The sequence below is a fragment of the Apis florea genome, unplaced genomic scaffold, assembly GCF_048593485.1.
Source record: "Apis florea isolate Af1SG1 unplaced genomic scaffold, ASM4859348v1 contig_3798_pilon, whole genome shotgun sequence".
In the NCBI taxonomy this organism is placed as follows: domain Eukaryota; kingdom Metazoa; phylum Arthropoda; class Insecta; order Hymenoptera; family Apidae; genus Apis; species Apis florea.
This window is the reverse complement of record NW_028256860.1, coordinates 417403-438926: the sequence shown is the minus strand read 5'-3', so window position 1 is coordinate 438926 and position 21524 is coordinate 417403. Positions and strand designations below refer to the sequence as shown.

At 22.4% G+C, this 21524-nt stretch overlaps 1 protein-coding gene and 1 non-coding gene across 2 annotated transcripts; one reads left to right on the top strand and one right to left on the bottom strand.

The window, feature by feature from the left end:
* Nucleotides 1–16148: 16148 nt before the first annotated feature.
* On the top strand, nt 16149–16446 carry LOC147656302 (signal recognition particle RNA). Its single transcript, XR_015294676.1, has one exon.
* Nucleotides 16447–17775: 1329 nt separating this feature from the next.
* On the bottom strand, nt 17776–19790 carry Prosalpha3 (proteasome alpha3 subunit). The gene is made up of 3 exons (XM_031915400.2): nt 19619–19790; nt 18257–18884; nt 17776–18131 (listed from the first exon to the last, which is right to left on the bottom strand). Exons 1-3 carry the CDS (start codon nt 19619–19621, stop codon nt 17989–17991), a joined length of 774 nt encoding a protein of 257 aa, XP_031771260.1. The 5' UTR covers nt 19622–19790; the 3' UTR covers nt 17776–17988.
* Nucleotides 19791–21524: the final 1734 nt, after the last annotated feature.

The following is a 21524-nucleotide window of genomic DNA, read 5'->3' as shown; positions in this document are numbered from 1 at the left end:
AATGAAAAATTAATAAATTTTATTTTTCTAATATATACATTAAAATCATGTAAATTATAATTTGAAAGAACTTATATGTAATTAATTAAGAATAATGAAATTTGCATTTTATTATTATTAATGATATTTATTTGAATATTATCTATTGCAAAAAAAGCACAAAGTATAATATATTAAAATCACAATTTTGTAATTATGTATCTTATTATATTTAATTTTAATTTTCTGTTATTACAAAATTGAACAATAAACAGTCAGTAATTCTTTAAAATTAACGAAATTATTTTTTAATGAATATATTGTTTATCTTTTATTAATCTGTTCTTTTTTACTTTGTTTTATTTATTTATTTTGAATAAAAATTAATATATTATATTGTCTATACAAAAAATTCATTTCTATTTAAATTCAGGAAGAATAAGATATATATTTCAATATATAAAAAAACAGAATATATCTTGAATATTATCATTAATATTTATATATTTTATATTATATTATATATTATATTAATTTATATTATATAAATATAAATATATTATATTATATAAATATTATAATATTTACATTAATATATATTTTTTAGTTTATTTTAATTAAATTATTTTAATTAAAAGCAAGGTTATCGATTATGTTTTTTTCTTAATTTTTTTTTATATTAATTTTCAATCTGTTATGTTTCATATTCTGTATCTTATATTCCATATCTCATTTTGATGTTCTATAATTCATTTATAAATCTCATTTTGATGTTTTATAATAATGAATTAAACTCTGAAAAAGTATAGGTAAATATTTTACCATATCATTTTTATATGATATTTGAAAATATATGAAATTTGAATTTTTTATTAATTTTTTAACTTTAAAATGAAATATATTTTGTAAAGATTTATAATTGAAATCGATTAATATATTTTTTGTAAACATGAAAAGAAAATTATAATCATTTTTTAAAATGCTAGATAAAATATCATATTAGATATTATATATTATAAATATAAATAATATTAATAGATATACAAAATATTTAAATTGTATACTTTTCAAGTTTTATTCTTGTATTGGAAAATTCAGATTTATATTATAATATATAATATATTATAATATAATAAATTCGTCTCAAGTGCATAACATTAAGTATCAAGATTAATATGTAATATTTATTTTCTTTCTTAATTACTAATAATAAGATTTTGTAAAAAAAATACATTGTTTTACTGATTTTTATTTTTGTCACTGACTACAAATTAAGTAGACGTTGAGACTTAATTTGATAGATTTAATTGATAAGAAATTTAATAATATTTGTTATTAAATCATAGAATTAATGCTTACAGACATTTGATTATTTCTATTTTTTAATATTGCCTTCTCAGTGTATATGATTAATAAAAAATTTCTCAATTCAAAATTGTATAATAATTTAATATGATTATGATAATTATCTTATAATATTGAATTATATTCGTAATATAGTAAATAAATTATAATAAATGTGATATGTATTTGTCAATTTTGTTTTTAAAATTTAAATTTATTTGTGGGTTTAATAATGTTTTAAACTTATAAAATATATAATATAATCAATTGATTATATTGATTTATTATTATATTTTATAGTATTTATTAATAGTTTAGTTTATTAATATATTTTATATATTTTTTATATTTTTTATATTTTTATATATATATATATATATATATATTTTTTTATATATTCATTCAGAGTTTAATTTATAATTAAAATTTTTAAAGAAATACAGACAGTAATAGAATAATAACTTCGTTTTTATTTTTAAATTATATTATTAGTATAAAATTTAATTAAATAAATTCTTAAGAGAAAAAAATTTAAGTTTTAAAATTTAAAAAATAAAAATTTTGAAAATTAATTAATTCAATTAATTATGAAGTATGAAAGTTTTGAAAACCTTTTGATTGGATCTTAGTGCTTGGATAGAGTAAGATTGATCGAAATTGATTTTTAAGAACGAAACAAAATAAAAAAAGAATGTTATTACTTATTGTCTTGCTTTATAGAAATAATTTTAAAATTTCATATGAAATTCTTAAATTTGATATACAAATGCATATAAAAATAATAATAAAAATTTTATTAATTGAATTCATCAATTAATAATTAATTACTGAATTTACTAAAATCATTTATTATAATATAAAAAAGAAAATTAAATTATTTGTATAGTATTATTTCAAGAAAATAAATTTTTATTAATTTTTATGTATATAGAATAATGTATATTTTTTAAAAAAGATAAAAAAATAAGTTTATTTTTTTAAGATAGAATATAATAAATAATTTTTTTTTTCTATTATTTAATTGATATTAATGATATTAAATGAAAAATAGAAAAAATTCTTTCAATATCATGTAAATATTAGTTTATATTTTATATATGAAATAAGATAATTAATAAATTAGAATTGAAAATAAAATTATACTATCGTATTATTAGTTTGATTCTTTATATATTATTACCATATATATTTTAAACATTAAACATTAAATAAAGTTTTAAATATTTAAATATATGATTATATGATAATATTAAATATATATAAATGAATTGAAAACATGTATTATTAAATTGAATTTGAATATTAATTTAAAAAAAAATTTCTTTATATAATTTTATTTGAAATATATGATTATAATATATTTTATTTATTTTCTATGACACTTAATCATTCTATTTTTGATTCATAAAAAAATGAATTCTATATATTTCAGTCAAAGAATGGAATTACATTATTCTTGATTTTTATCGATATATGATTTTATAAAATCGTATTCAATATATTATTTTATATATATATTTTACCAAATACAGAAATCTTCTATATACAGAAATTGTTTTATGCTTAATTATAACACGCTATATTTTTTTATATGTTTTAAAATTTAAGTTTAAATAATTGCAAAAAAAACATAATGGATATTATTATTAAACTTAATAGATACTATCAAAACTAGTTTTTTTTATTTTTTATTTTTTCCATGTTTTATCAGATATTTCAAAATATCTATGAAAAATATTATTATTGAATGTATATAAAGTATAAATGATTCATTATAATAATCATTTTATGAAATATTTATACTAAAAAACAATTTTTCAAATTATTGCTTTTCTATTATTTTTATTATTTTTTTTATTCAAATTAATAATAAATTGCAATTATTTATTATTATAATTCATATCTGAAAATTTATATATTTGTTATTACATATAATATTTTAAATTTATATATTTGATCGCGAGCGTCGTCGCGACCTGTAAATAAAACATTCCAGAAAGTTTCGGTCAAGGTCTCCCCCGCGACTGCGCGGTGAAGCATCGGTAAACCTGAGCAAAAACAGCCGAGGCTCTTGTTTTTGCTTACTCAAAACATTCGCCTTGACCGTCGAATGTTCTGGATCTAATTTTGCCCGCCCGTCCTGGACCTACATCGTGAATCGGGTGATATCGGTGCCCAATTACAGCATCGACATTTTCCCCACTCATAATTGGGACACTCCCAATTAGCCAGGAAGAGAGTTCACCTGAGCGATTTTCTTCTTGGCTAACGCTCATTACCGATAAAGCCTTCGGCCAGTACAATACTTGACTGTGCAGTTAAGACTATCATTGTAAACCGTGCCTCCGATCGTCGGACACGGTCACACAAATCGAATTGGGACACAAGTTCCAAAAAATCCATCGTCCGGTGTCAATTAGGCCGCCACGCGATTAATCTCGACATCGGCGAAACCATTGGTTCTTCGAGCCGGATTTCCGAGTAAGAACGGACTTCCGGCATTCATCTTCAGCGGAAAGACTACTCACTGGAAGGACTCGAGATCAAAGACAGCGGACTTCGACCTTCATTCAGCTTCAGCAGCGGGGACTGAACAGGCGATACCTGTCCTGATTCCATCGTTCCGGTGAGTCTACAGTTTATTCACTCCTTTGTTCGGGTCGGCATAGCACCTGCTACCGAGGAACTTCGCAAACTGGTGGAGGACGAATAAAGGCGATCCTGACAAGATTCAGAACCTTCTATGATACGTACCGTGAACCGGAAGAAGCCGAAGCTCTCTAGTACTGGCTAGACTGGGTCGCGGGGCTGATGGATAGAATTGAACCCATACAGGACCAAATACAAACCCTCGTTTCTAATACCAGGGACGAAGAAGCCCACCTGCGGTTCTTCGAGGAATTCGTGACGCAATATTTCGAACTAAAGGGCGCGTCACAAGACACCTCGGTCGCATTCGAGCGTCTTCGGTACCCGCAGCGATCCCGAGCGAACATCCACACCGGTCCCTCGATCGCCTCGGTCCCACAAGCCACAACGGTTACCTCCGGTTTCATTCTTCAGCGGCGACTTGGGTGGGTGGATTTATTTCCGCGATAGCTTCGAATCGATGGTTAATCGCGATGATTCATTCACCAACATGAAGAAGTTCCAGTACCTCAAGACGGCCCTGAAGGGTGAGACATATCTGGCATCAGTTCGGATGTCGGAAAGTAATTACGAGGCCGTCTGGGAGTTCGTGTGTAGCAACTACGACGAAACTAACGCCATCGTAAGGCATCATTTGTCACGGTTGTTCGAGTTTCCCGAGATGCAATCACGGTCGGCTGCGACGGCTCTTTAACGAGTGTACTGGCCAACTTCAGGCATTAGAATCACTAGCGGTGCCGGTCCAAAACTGGGATCCCATGATCATATACTTCCTCGAAAACAAGTTTCATTCGCAAATAACTGAGAGCTGGGTGCAGGCCGCGGCCAACCTGAAACGGTTGACGACCTTTTCGGACATACGGTCGTTTTTTAAGCAACAATATTCTTCCTTGGCTACCTTGGAGAAGCGCGTGGGAACTCCTAAATCAAAACCTGGGGGATCGCGCGCGAAAACCGTCGCCTTGGTGACCACGGAAAACCCGCTTTACCCGCAGTGTACTTCGAATCACATACGCGGTGCAAACAATTCAAAATCCTCGCAATTGACGCCCGCATTGCGCAGACTAAGAAGTTTGCTTCAACTGCCTTCGTTCGAGACTCGTGCAAGCAGTGCAAGGAGAAGCATCATATCTTGCTCCATGAGGGAAGGAAATCCACGAACACACCAACGACCGACAATACCGTTGCGGAGACTCCCGCGAGTACTTACACTCTTCTGACCTATTGCGCGGCCCGATCTGATCCCATGCCCTATCAAGTCATGTTACTCACTGCCATTGTCTACATCACGGATAAGGACGGTGGGAGACATGAATGCCAAGCCCTATTTGATCAGGGCTCAGAGGTAGATATTATCAAGACCTCGTTCTTGTGACATCTTAATCTGCCGTGCGAGGTGTCATGTGCTCACGGGTGACAACCCTGCTGACCTGCTATCGCGGGGGGGGGGAATGTGTGTGAGGCCATCTACCTTACAAGATTCACGTCTTTGGTGGGATGATCCCTCCTGGCTGTGGCAAGGACAGGACGACTGGCTTTGGGTGGCTCGTCCGATACCGAGTGAGCTACCCGAGGAGCGCGCTCCAGTTTGTATGTCCATAACGACACGACCACAATTTGATGCCTTCGACAGGTATTCAAATTATACGCGACTCACGCGAATCATCGCGTATTCCATAAAATTCTTTCGAGCGGACGGCTTTCGGGACGACAATCCACAGTCTTTACAAAGTCACCACTCGGGTCTCCTTTTCACCGGATGCGACCTCGCGGAGGGTGCCATCTTGAGATGATTACATCTCACACCTTTGCTAGGGAAGTCGCGGACCTGAAGTCGAAGAGGGGATTGGCACGATCCAGCTCCCTGAGATGCCTGAATCTCTTCCTCGATGAAAGGAGACTCCTCAGGGTAGGGGGGCGTTTGGAGCAGGCTGCACTATCGTACAACCATCGACATCCAATGATCCTTCCCAAAGGTGAATACCTCATCAAGCTACTCCTGAGCACGAGCGACTGCTGCATGCCGGATGCGAGGCAATCTTATCATCGATTCGTAGGCGTTACTGGCCTCTCTCAACTAGAAGCACGCTGCGAGGGGTAATTCGGAAGTGCGTGTGGTGCAGTCGGGCGCAATCTAGGACCGAAGAGTACCAATGGGCCAATTACCAGCGGCAAGAGTGCGGATACAAGTACCTTTTCTAGCACGGGGGTAAACTACGCCGGACCGTTCCTCATCAAGGAACCATCCCGAAGTAAGAGTACATCTAAGGCCTATCTGTGCGTCTTAATGTGCCTGGCCACCAAGACGGTTCACTTGGAGTTATTCCACAGAAGCGTTCCTGAACTGTCTGAGCAGATTCCTCGCGCGCCGAGAGATCTGTTCAGACAATGGAATCAACTTCGTGGGCGCATACAACGAACTATGTTGGATCCGCGAGTTCCTCCACCGGAACGAGAAGTCGATCAGTCACCATGCGATCGCGGACGGTGTCGAATGGCAATTTATACTCCCACACGCACCATACTTCGGTGGGCTGTGGGAGAGTGCAGTTAGATCTGCCAAGAGACACCTTCTACGAACAATTGGAGAGACACGCCTCACTTACGAGGAGTTCAGCACCGTGCTGATCCGGGTCGAGGCGTGCATGAACTCTAGACCGCTGCATCCTCTGTCGTCGGATCCAAGAAATCTCGATCCTCTCACTCCAGAACACTTCCTCATGGGAAATCCTACCACTGATATAATCCATCCTGACGTCATGGACGTCAAGGTTAGTCGCCTGTCCAGATTTCAGTTGCTGCAGGCGATACAACAACACTTCTAGAGGCGATGGGAGCGTGACTACCTGCACCAGCTCCAGCAACGGTCCAAATGGCAAGACCCAGGGCCTCAGACCATTAGGGTGGGCAGCCTTCCCAACCACGACGAACAGCCGAACCAGACCAACTCCACGAGAAATTGAATGCGAGCGGTTCAAGGCAGGCGGAATGGTCGCGAACGTCGTCCTGAGTAAAAACAGCCGAGGTTCTTGTTTTTGCTTATCTAAAACATTCGTCTTGACTATCGAATGTTCTGGATCTAATTCTGCCCGCCCGCCCTGGACCTACATCGCGAATCGGGTGACGTCGGTGCCCAATTACAGCACCAACATTTTCCCCGCTCATAATTGGGACACTCCCAATTAGCCAGGAAGAGAGTCCACCTGAGCGACTTTCTTCCTGGCTAACGCTCACTACCGATAAAGCCTTCGGCCAGTATACACTACCGAAATACTTATATATCGGGCAGTCAAAACTATCATTGTAAACCGTGCCTCCGATCGTCGGACACGGTCACACAAATCGAGTTGGGACACAAGTTCCAAAAAATCCATCGTCCGGTGTCAATTAGGCCGCCATGCGATTAATCTCGACATCGGCGAAACCAATATATATAAATTATATATAAATTTATTATTTATATTTTTATCAGTTATGTATTTTCAAATAATTAGAATATAATATGGTATAATTATTTATTGTTCATAGAGTTTCAGAAACCAATCAATTTTAAATCTATATAATAAAAAATTCACGTATATTTAATGGAGATTGAAATTAGATTAATTTCTTTTTTTTTAATTATGAATAATATATATGAATATTTTTTCTTTTATTTAATGAATTATTCTATTCTTATTATTAGAGAAATTATAAAAAAATTTTATGAAGCAGATTTAATAAATAATTTCTTTCAATAATATTAAATTAATTATTTTTTGTGTTATAATAAATGTCACAAATTCTATAAATATTGTTTCAATATTAATAGAAATTTCTTGATTAAAGAGAAAAATTAATTTGAATTTTTTAGAAGTTAAACTTTTTAAAATAATGCAACAATTTCAAATTATTTTAATTAACAATTTTATTTTGTTATAATTATGTGTGAAACGCTTATAAAATTTTTAATACTTGTTATTTAATCGTTCATTAAATTATTAATAATTTATTAAATCGTTAATTATTATTATTATTTTTAAATTTTATTTTGTACTAAATTTACTGAAATCGATGAAAAAAATTTGTTTGAAATATATTATATGAATTTTTTTCATTCGGTCTTGCTTAAATATAATTAAATGTTTTTAATGTTATATTTCATTAGTTAAAAAATGATTAAATTAAAAGATAGAAAAAAATTAAATTTTAAATTATACTTTCGTTTATAATTTTTCGAATCTTCATTTCAAAAATATAACAGAATAATATATAGTTAATAAAATTTTCAATTCATAAAAAAACAATATATATTCAAAAAAAATTTTCACAAATTTCAATTCTATTTTTTAACTTTTTAATTTGCTGTTTTCTAATTTTCGAAAAGAATAGATATCTTAAAAGAATAGACATATAATATAATAAAATAAACAAAAATATAATAAATTAAAAAATAAAATAATAGAAAAAAGTAATCCTAAACAATAATATTTTTGTATAATCTATGGAATTATACCAAAACCATGTAATATGCCAGAAATAAGACTCACCATTGTTGGAAGATATTCTGTGAATCTTCTTCCAAAATATTTTATGACTCTTCTCGTCAGTTTGCAAAATACTTCTATGAAATAGATAACTAAAAGCAGCCCTTAAATACTCATTTCAACAAGTGTACACTCATGAAAAAATTTTCAACACAATATACAAAATTTATTTCTATTCTACGAGACCAAACATTACAAATGAAGATTTTTACCTGTTTCGAGACTAGCAAAAGGGGATGCTTGTTATTCGGATACGTTGCGAATAGACAAATAATGATTGTAAAAAGAAGAAAGATGATAACGGTCCTTTTAAATATCACGATGAAAGAATACAGGTTTTAATTCATGAGAATTAAATATATATATAAGAAAATTTGAGATTCTTATATATTAAAAAGATAATACATTTTTGATATGTGGCAAATAAAATTATTTTAATAATAATGAGTTTTTTTATGTTTAATTTTTTGTAAAATTTATAATTTATTTAAAAAAACATTTGATAAATTATTTTGATATGTTATTTAATTGTTTTATAATATTATATAATAAAACAAAATTATAAAATAATTTATAGTAATATGTTATTAGCTATTTTTATTTTCAATATTTTTCTCATAAATGATTATTAATTTATGAGATAAATAGAAGAAAATAACATTTCATATTTTTTATATAATATAATTTTATATAATATAAATTAATGATTTTTGAAATTTTTTATAAATATAATTATCAAATTTTGAATGATTTTAAATTAATAACTATATATAATTTTGATTACATTATGTAAAATAATTATTGAAATGAATTTTTTATAATATGATACTAAGATCGAAATTTTTAAAAATACCAAAATGCAAAAATTCATAAATTATATAATTTACATATTTTTTATTAAAGATAGTAGAATTATATTTCTAATAGTTTATTTTAAAAGTAACTTTTTATGTTAAGATATTTAAGAAATAACAAACTATATTTAATTATAATTTTTATAATATAAGTTAATTTTTAATAAAAGATTTAAATTATATATAATTATATATAATTAATAAAAAAAATATATAAATTATATATAAATTATAATATATTTAAACATTAAAGCATAAATATGAAAAAAAAAATTTTAAGAACAAGAATCTCAAAAATCATACCTAATAATGAAATATTTCTATTTTTTTTTGAGATTATATTTAAAAAGATAAAAAATATAAAATTTTATAAGTTAAAATAAAGTATAAAATTTTTTATTATAATTCTGATTTTATTGATTCAATAATCAAAAAAAAAAGTGAGTATAATTATATTATAAAAAAATTCTAATGAAATTCTCTATTGAAATTATATTTAAATATAATTTAATCGTTTTTTTAAAATCAAATTTAATTAAATCAATAATTTAAAATTTTCTTTTTAATTTATAAAATGTTTTGAATAATTTTTTAATTTTGCATTGAAAAATTTAAAATATGTTTTCTTACACAATATATCATACATTATAATTCCAATTCTTTTTTTTTAATTAGTTTCTAAACATAACTTATAGTTTAAAAAGATATAGAATAAAAAAATAAAATTATATATATGGATGAGTTACCAAACTTATTATATATTATAAAATTTTTATAAGAAATATATACGTTTCAACTGGTTAATAATACAAATATGCAATTCTATCATCTTGTCTTTTTTTTTCCCCTCATCTATTATTCGAATCGTTGAAAGTGGTTCAACGACAAGAAGATCCAGTTTTACTCCTGTTGAGCTCTTCTTTTCTATAGCTCTACTATTTCGTACGAATTATGTATATTGTGGATTCTATTTAGATAATATAAAATTTATTGAAAATATATCATATCGCGAAAACTCTATAATATATTTATAGAATTATATAATAAGATTTTAAAATTTATTTATTATCTGATTCATTAAAATAACTAAATATAAAATATATTATTTAAAAATTTTTTAAATTTATTAAATATTAAAATATATTACTATTTAACATTGTTTTCACATATTTATTACAATATTAAAAGTGATTGAAAATTTTATATTATAATGGCAAAATATTTAACAAGTTTATTTTTGATAAATATTTAAATACATAATTACACTATTATTATTATAGTTGTTCATTATCTTGAGATATAAAAAATTATAAATTTTTTTTTCATTCTCTTTCTTTTTCAATGAATAGATGCTGTTGAATACTATTGAAAGATAAAAAAAAGAAAAAAGAAAAATATTGGTTTAATAACTGCTAAAATAAACTCTAGTAATTCTCTGATTCAAAAATTTCCCAGTTAGAGAAAATTTGAAATAATTTGAAACAAAATACTAAAAATTGAAATATTTCCATAAGCAGATATTATTTGAAAATATTAATTCATTTAATTTAAAAAAAATATTATTTATTAATATTTAATTATATAAATTTTTAATAATTAATATTTAAAATTTAATATTTTAATTATATAAATATTTAACTATAAAATATATAATATATATTTAACTATAAAATTTACTATAAAACTATAAAATATATAAATATATTTAACAATAAAATTTATTATTTAAAATATAGGAAATATAAGAAATAAGAATATAAGAAATAGAAAATTAAAAATTTGAAATTTAAAGAATTATTTAAAAATAATACAATTGATACGAAATACGATGTATAATAGAATAAATAAATAAATAATAGAAATATTGTTACAAGTGAAAACGATCTTTATGTTATTAAAGCTAAGCAACGATGAATATCTTATAAATATATTTTGTAATTAAATTATATTTTATTTAAAAACTATACTTTATAATTAAAAATCTATTTGTACGTCTTTTTATAATATAAAAAAAAACAATAAAAATATCACTCTATGTGAAATGTTTGTTTAATTTTGTACAATTAATATTAGAAAACAAAATTTTTTATATTCTGTTTAAAATAAATATATATAAATACATAAATATATAAATACATATACATGTATAATATATGTATAAATTAGTATTGTACAATGTTTCTAATTGTTCATTAAATAAAAATATTATGTTAAAAATATATTTTTATATATTAATATTAAAAAGTATTTATTTTAATACTTTAGTATTATTTAAAATACTATTATTTAAAATTGATAGAAATATTATTATTTGAAATATTTTTAGATAAGTTTTTTAAAAAAGCCTCTGATTTTGATGATTTTTATAATATATTATAAAGATCATCATGTTGAATAATATTGTAAAAATTTTTTTTGGCGACATTATTTATTAAAAGTTAACAAAAAATTTTAAGTTAGCTTAATAACTTTTAATTTTAATAGTTAGTTTAATAGCAGATCTAATTTAATCTAATATCAACCAGAAATTAATAAGTAAATTTTTGTTTAACATCAATTTATTTTAATTTCATTTCAAATTAAAATTAAAATAAACTTATTTAAGTATTAGCTGATTTAATAGTTTGTATTGAAATAGTTTTTTTAATCTGGCTGCCATTATCATCATAAGCATGCAATCGACTATTAATTATTTGTAATTAAAATAAAGAAAACTAACTTCAAATTAACCATCTTAAAAAAAATCTAAATTAAAACTAGTCTGACCAAATCTAACCAAAAAAAAGTTTTTATTAATAATTTTAGTAAATAACAATTGCTAAATAAAATTTTCAAAGTGATAATCTTGATAATTTTAATATATTAAAAAATCAAGATTGAATAATGATATAAATAATTATCTATTTTTATTATATTATATTATTTTTTTATTATTTATATTATATTATATTATATTATATTATATTATATTATATTATATTATATTATATTATATTATATTATATTATATTATTATTTTATTTATTATATTATTTTTATTATATTTATATATTTTTATTTTTATTATATTTCAATAAAAAATATTTATTTCAAAATAATATAATATTTGTATAAAAATATTAGTCAAAAAATATATTTCTATTACATATATATAAATATATATTTTTAATATATATTTGAATACTATCTTTTGAATACTATCTTTTTATATAATTATTATTTTAAATAAATATATTTGACAAATTTTATATTACTGAAAATATTAAAAATATTAAAAATATTTATTTCTATTTATTTTTCTATTTATCTATTTCAAAAATTTATTTTTTTCAAATTTTAATTATAAATATGTAAAATCAGAGACAAAGTAAATATATACAAATTAAATCTATACATAATGCATTTTTTATTCCATTTTTAAAACTCTATTATCATTATAATCTTAATGTTATCGATTCAGAACCAAATAGGTCTGCAACAATCATTGTAGTTAAAATTAAAACTATATTTCAATATAATATTTCGTATTATATTATATAAAATATACATATTTTTGCAGAAATTATTATAAAACTTAAACTTAAAATCTTAATTATCTAACTACTATTTATCTATTACACTTAATTAGGACAATAATTTTGCATAGAAAATATTTAATTTTTTTGCATTTATTCTTATTAATATATCATAAGTACAAAAAAAAGTTTCTATTTTTGAAAATATTAATTCAATGAATATTATTACCTTTCTTTATTATATATTATATACAAAAGGATTAAAGATTTTATATATCTATTAAAATAAAAACTTATTTTTTATTAACTTCATTAACTTTTATTAAAAAGTATATTTTTTTAAATAAAATATTTAAATATTTGATTAAACATTTAAAATAATTGAAATTTATGTGATATATTAAAATTTTTACACATAACTAAGTTTTATCTTATTACCTTTTTATTTTGCAATTTTGATAAAATAAATTTTATAAAATCAATTTTGTAAATTTTAAAAAAAATATAATTTTTTTTTAAATTTTTAAACATAAATAGAATGCTATAAAATAATAATTTATTATTATATGTGGTTTCTTCATAGATTTAAATCATTTATATAAACATATTAAATATAAAATGTAATTTACATTATATCATTATCATAAATTAAAATATTTAATAGGAATGTGCAATCAATCAATATATGTTTTATAAAAGCATTTTAAATCTTATTTGTAAATTAATTTATAAATATTATTTATAAAAATATTTTGCTTAAATTAATAATAAATATTATGCAATTTATTACATCATCAATATTAAATCATTATTATTAATATAATCATATAAAATAAAAATTTATTATAATTATATTATTAAATCCATTTTTTCTTTATTATTTGTTTCTTTATTTAAATTTGAAAAAATAAATAAACAATATTGATATATAATAAATATAATATATCCCTGGACGAAGTATGTAATTTATATGTTTCAAAAAAAAATTCTAAATTGTATTTTAGATTTTTGAAATTTATAATTTTGCATTAAATATCGAAAAATTATATATCTAATCAAATAGATTCATTTTGAAAAATGTTAATATTACATTGAAATTTTTCGAAAGTATACACACATAGCAATGTTTATATAAAGAAATTCAAAAATGATATGTGATTTTTTATCGATGAAATAATTGAATCTCTAATTTTGTTCAGTATTTTCGTTTTCAACTAAATTTTATCGATTTTTATATTGATGGCAAGAAAAGAAAGTGTACAAACTTAAATAAATAAATAATAATAAAAAAAATAATAATAAATAATAATAATAAAAAAAGAATAATACAGAATTACAAGAAATAAAAATGAACGATATACAGATTACGATTCATAATATAATGTAATTATTGTAATATATTTTAATTTAAAGAAATATTTTAACTATTATGTTCATTTTCACAAAATCACAGGAATATGATGAACATATTTTTATAAAAGAAAGATCAAAATTATAAAAATTCAATTTTTCTTTAAATTAATTATTTATAATTATTATTAATTAAATATTTACAATTAATATTAATTAAATATTTAAATAATTTTATACGATTGATTCCAAAATGATCGTTTCTCAATTGAATAAGAATAGTGAACTGTTCAGTTCAATAGAATTATTAACTAATATATATGATATATGTATATGATATATGTGTATAAAACGATAATTATGTATCTTAAAAATAATTTTTAAAAAAAATTTTAGATATTTAATCAAAGATTACAATTAAACAAATAATACAATGGCATTTTATGAGATTCTCATATTTGAAAATATATTTTATAAATATTTTTACAATAGGAAAAACTAAAATAATAAATCTAAATTAAGAAAAAAAAATAATTTATGTAAATTATATACGTAAGTTATATAAATTATATAAGTAAATATAAATATATTTATATAAGTTAATTATAACTAATAAATATTACGATAATTGCAGATTGCAACTATGGTTCTACAAACGAACATAGAAAGGAGATTGTATATTTATTGCTTTCATAATATTATTTTTTTATTTCAAAGAGCAGATCAATAGTTATATGCGCAGCTAGTGTTGTAATAGCTGTTACATTTGTTAATTGCTATACATTTATTAATTGCTATATAATATGTTTATATAAATAATTAATAAATGAGAATCGTATGTTGGCATATTAAGAACACATATATATAGATAAAATTCTATAAAATAGTAATATAGTAATAAGCGTATTTATAATTTTTTTTTTTTGTAAATATTTTGAAAAAAAAAAGTAATTCAAAATATTGAGTTTTAAATAATTTTTTCATATATAATATATTTATATAATTATCAATTCAGTAAATTCAATTTTCAATATATTCAATTTATATTTAAAAATCATTGAAATCCATATTATGAAAAAATCTTTTAAATAATTATGAAATTTTTTCTGTTATAATTAAATAATTACTATTTTCTATATAAGTAAAAAAATATTAACTTTATTTTAATAAGATTGTAATTTTTTTAAAATAGATTTGAAAAAATTGATATTTTTATAATTGATGTTTTATAGAAATCATGTTTTTATTAATAATAAAAAAGAAATTTTATTAATAATAAATAATAATAAAAAATTTTTAACTAATAGATAAAAATATAATATAATATATATACATATGTTAGTTACATAAATGTAACAAATAACTTAATTTAATATACTTAATTATATTTTTATTTCTGTTTTCTTTACCAACTTTGGTGGTTAGATAGAATATAATATATTCTTATATGTTGTCGTTTTTAATTGTAGAGGGCATGTCAAACACTTTGGTTTCTTGCAATTGATATTTCAGAACATAAGACAAAAAACAGATACACGTTACATATATATTCTTATATTTAATCTATAATAAAATGCAAAAAATTTTATCTTATTTATGCTATGAAGATTTTATATCTGTGCTTATATTTCGTCGATATTATTTACTACAGATGATATTAACTAATAGTCTTCTTTATCGATGTATGATACTACTTTTGAAAGGGTACACATCTTTAACATCTTTCATACTATATATTTATATACGTATAACATTTACCATATTTATTTTTTTAAAAGTTTACATTGAAGTCACTGAAAATCTAAGTAAATTATCATTTAAAATCATATTTATAAAATATCTAATACTATAAAAATTTTATTATAACAATTCTTTTTTTTAAATAAATTAAAAATATACTTCAAATAGATAAATAGTAGATATGTATTTCAGCTGGGAGCGTGGCGGCTCCTGTAATCCGGCTACTCGGAGGCTAGTTATGATGGAGGGTCTGAGAGCGGGGGTTCCTGTTGGTGCGGGACTCACGTCGACTGGGCGTCCGCGCTAAGCTCGCCATCAATATGGGCATCCTGGAGGAATCCGGGATGGCCAGGTTGGCTAGGGAGAGGCGAACCGGGCCAGAGGGGGACACCCAGCAGCCAAAAGTCTCCGTGGCGGGCAGTAGTGGGATCGCGCCCGGGAGTGGGACCGCAGTGACAGCCTGGTCAATATGACTCGACTCATAACTTTTTTTTAATATTTTTAATATTTTTTACATAATTCTATATTAAATGATATCATATATGTATTTTTATATCCATTTATTACAATTTTATTATAAAATTTCTTTTCAATTACATGAATCATCAAAATATAATACAAGTCTATTACTATATAAATTTTTTATCTTTTTCATATTTATTATTTTAAAATACATTTTATTTATCATAAATATTTCATCAATATTAAATATAATAAATATTATAATACTTTATGAAGTCATCAAGTAATTAAAGAATGAAAAAAATAACCTTATGTCTTTCTATTTTATTATTGACAATTTAATATTATTAATATTTATTTTATATTATAACTTACCTTTTATAATATTAATTATACTTATACTCAATATATTATCTTATCAAGAGAATAAAATTAAAATTTATAAATTTATTAAAACTTATAGTTAATTTAATAGCTATACTTTATATATATACTTTATATATATATATATATATGAAAAATAAAATGTCATAATAAATTATATTTTCTATATTTAACATGCAAAATCAAACTATTTTTGTATTTTTAATATTAAAGGAATTATATATATTATATATAATATTATAAAATTTTATAAATTTATCTCAAAATTAATTTATTATCTACATATATCTTAAAAATGATTTTGTGTTATATATATCATAAAAAATTATAAAATAAATTTTTATTTAATAAAAGTAATTTATTAAAATTTTATAAATAATATTAATAATGTAATATAATATAAATAATATTTTATCATATATATTTTAGATAATTTAAAGAAATTTGTTCATAATTTTTTACTTTCATTGGAAATAAAAAATATTAATTTCAAGGTTAGTTGTCACATATATAATAATCTCTTCTGTAATTATAAAATATTTTATTTCTTTATATTTTTCATTTTCATTATCTATTATGTAAGAGAAAAAAGTTTTGAAGTTATAAAAGATATTCAAATTTAAATATTAATGTAAATGTAAAAAATATAAATGTTATTTTTATTTAATATTATATAATATTATATAATATATTTTTGCATTTAATATTATTATGATTCTACTAAAAATATTTAAAAATATAATCTTAACAAATCTTTTGTACTATTAAAATTAATCTTATTTTAAATATCATGTTATTCTTATAAAATTAATTAAATAATCATGTCTTCAAATTTTCTTTTTTCTTTCTTAATCAGAAATTTAATATTATGATAATACAAAAATAATATAATTCAATTATTCCATGATATTTAATAAAGAATATTATATTAATGAATTATATATTTGTATAAGGGATTTAATTCTAGAAATGTATAGAAAATCTATTTATTTTTATTTTTTTCTTATATTCACATTTTATATTTTTTCTTCAACATAGAATTGTACACAAAAAAACATATTTTATTTTTATGTTTCATTGAAGAATTGAATGTTATATATAATGTTACATATAAGAAAATTGATAGAATTTTATGAAAATATTATAAATATAAGAAAAATGCAAAATATACATATATTTTTCTTTTCATAATTTCTGCTTCTCTTTTTTGGCTTGTTCAGCAAGTGCTTCTAATCGATCGTGTTCTGCAATCAAAGCATCTACTTCACTCATAGGAAGAATTCTTGTAATAGTTTTACCATTTTCTCTTGTTAAAGTAACCATTTCCACTAAAATGAAAAAAAATATAATTAAAAAATTACAAATAAAATATTTTTTTGTTGTATCTTTCTTTTAATTGAAATTAATTATAATTTTACTTAAATAAAATTATATTTAAATTTTATACTCTTACCTTTGTCTCCAGATAATTTATTAAGATCTAGAGTTTTAGAAAGTACTTTTATAGCTAATGCTTTGGCTTCCTCTAAAGTAATATTATTATTATCATATTCCTGTTTTAATGATGATACTGCAGCAGCAGAATTATGTCCAATACAAGTTGCTTTCCAGCCTCCATAATTTCCACTAGGATCTGATTGATATAATTGATATCCATAATGTTTATCCCATCCCATATACAGAATAGAAACACCAAAAGGTCTCTTTCCACCATATTGTGTATATGCTTGTTTTACATCACAAAGCCAAGAAACAAGTTGTTCACAAGGAATTGGTTCTCCATATTGTAATAAATAACGTTGTGCAATTAAACGCAATTCATTTGTTAATACATTAGCATCAGAAGTAATACCAGCAACAGAGCAAACAATATCATCATTGAGTTTATAAATTTTTTCAGAATAATATACTTCATCTAATAATTTATTTATATTGCGTCTTTCTGCTACAAGTAGAATACCATTAGTTGCTAAAATACCAAGGCAAGTACCTGCATGACTTATAGCTTCCATTGCATATTCTACTTGATAAAGACGACCTTCAGGAGAAAATATTGTTGTGCGCGTATCATATCTACGTGCCTGTTAGCAAAAACCACATCAAATATACATTAAATATATTGATATTATTTTTTAATATTTTATTATACTAATTTTATTTTATTATATTATTTAATTTTATAATACTCATTATTAATTTCCTTATAATTTTTATAATAACATTAAAATATAATATTTGTTTTATTAGAGTTTATGAATTTTATTATTGAAATAAAATACTCAATATTAATATATTTTAGAATTATATAATTTATTTATATACAATATGAGTTATTTAGATTTATATAGATTTTTATTAAACTTAATTTTATCAATATATTTGTAAATATATTTTTAAACGTTATAAAAATTTATATAGTCAATATTTTTATATTCAATATAAAAATAATATGAAAAAAAAAATTTTTTTCTAACTATAATGTAAATAAAATAAAATTCATTAATTTTGAAATAATAACTATTTATTTTTTACACAAAAAATAATGATTAAACTCACATGATGCAATTAATATATAAATAATGTATAAATTCTTATTATATTTATTTAACTATAAATTAAATAAATGTATTAAATAAGTCTGTGTATATAATTTATTTGAAATATAATGTTATTTTATTACTATTATTTAAGGAATTATTAGTGAATGACAATGCAATTTTTCAATTATAATTTTAATAAAAAAAATAATTAAAAAATAAATGATGCTCATAATAGTAATATTGAATTAATTATTAAATTAATTATTTATATTTACCATTATGAAAAATCTTTATTGTAGCAATAATAATGCTATAAGAGATAAAATTGAAAAAAATGACACTTGCAATTAAAAGTAATTTATATAAGACTATTTTTTGAAAGATTTCTGAATACAGTAGAGAAATACATAAATGGATGTGTTCCAAAACTGTACAAATTTTCAACATAGGTATGTTCTATTATAAGACATTTATTAAGGTTTGTAAATTATTATGTACAATCAAATACTATTAATTTTATTAACATTAAATATTAATAGATAATTTAATTAAATATTGAATATTGAATATTGAATTAAATAGTATTTTTAATTTGTAGAGATATTGAATGGAAAAATTTATATTCTTAACAATTGATTAAAATTGTAAAATTTAATTATAACAATCATTGTTTAAGATTAAATTTATTTATTTAAAATTATTTCATTTATTTAAAATATTAAAGAATTTAAACTTAAAATTAATCATTATATTTATTTCAATTATAAACTATATCATTTAAACAAAACTTAGTTATAGAAATATGAATTATTAGTATGAATAATATAAATATATTGTAATTTTTCTTATAAGAAATTATTGCGATCTATTTATCCAATTTTCTCAATAATTAAAATGGCACAAAATTTAAATATGAACAATAAAAAGTTTGGCATTAAAATTCATATAAATTAAAATTGGAAAAGTTTCGTAATCGATATTCACTATAAATAATAATAATAAATTGCAATAATAGTCAATCCTATTAAATATAATTTTATTAATGATTCTTATAGAAAAATTGAATAGAAAAATGAATAGAAAAATTTTATTTTTTTTAAATAATTTTTTTGCATTTTCTACATATACTATTATTTTTTGACATTTTTTTTATTCCTTAACATTGATTTTGAAATACTAAAAAATATATATTATATATTTATATATAAAATATATATATATTTCTGTGCTATTATGTAAATTCCAATTATAATTTAAAATATTTTTTTTATTATTCTAATATATTTTTAAATAAAATAAAATAAATAAAAAATGATTAATAAGTACATGCTAGGAAAAAAAATTATTTTTTACATAATTTAAATACAATCGATTTCAACTATTAGTATCCATTATTATTATAATCAGTATCGATATTGATTTGATTTATTGATTTCAAAATTAAATGAAACCATATTTTGTATATTCAAAATTATTCAAACGGAGCAAATTTATTTAAAATGAAGTTCTATTAAAAGTTCTATTTAAAAAAATATTGTTGTTTATTTTTTATATTATTTTATATACCATCATAATTTATAATATTATTATAATATTATATAATATTATTATTTGTATAAAAGTCTTATTTAAAAAAATATTATTGTTTATTTTTTATTTATTTTTATATGTACCATCATATTCGTAATATTATTATGATATTATATATTTATTATTTATATATATTATTATTATACAATTTATATATATATTAGATGGGAATTTTAATTTTATTCTATATCAATTGTTTAATATTATATGAATAAAAATATTCATAAATATATTTTTTTAATGTAAATTTATTTAAAAAATATATGTTTAATTATTATTTTAAGTAATTATTTTTTTATAAATATTTATAAAATAATTATAATTAAATAATTATAATATAAGAAATATAAGAGCAGTGATGAAGAACAAACAGGATTTTTAAAAAAAAATTACTAGGATAAGGAATAAAATGGTCGACAATGAAGTATAAAATAATAAAATGAGTGCATATCATGCATATCATGTGATTTCATCGAACGAATTATCATTGTGGCGAGTTTTTCGTTATATATATATTTTTTATCATTGCCGACATTTTGTTTCTGCTGGCAATCAAAATTACGATGTAAAATCTGGTTATTGAAAAAAAAA

What these genes read in the sequence shown, in the direction of transcription:
- Prosalpha3 (XM_031915400.2), bottom strand. An exon ending in TAAATTATCTGGAGACAAAG is followed by an intron (nt 18,132 to 18,256) that starts GTAAGAGTATAA and finishes TTTTCATTTTAG; the next exon opens with TGGAAATGGTTACTTTAACA.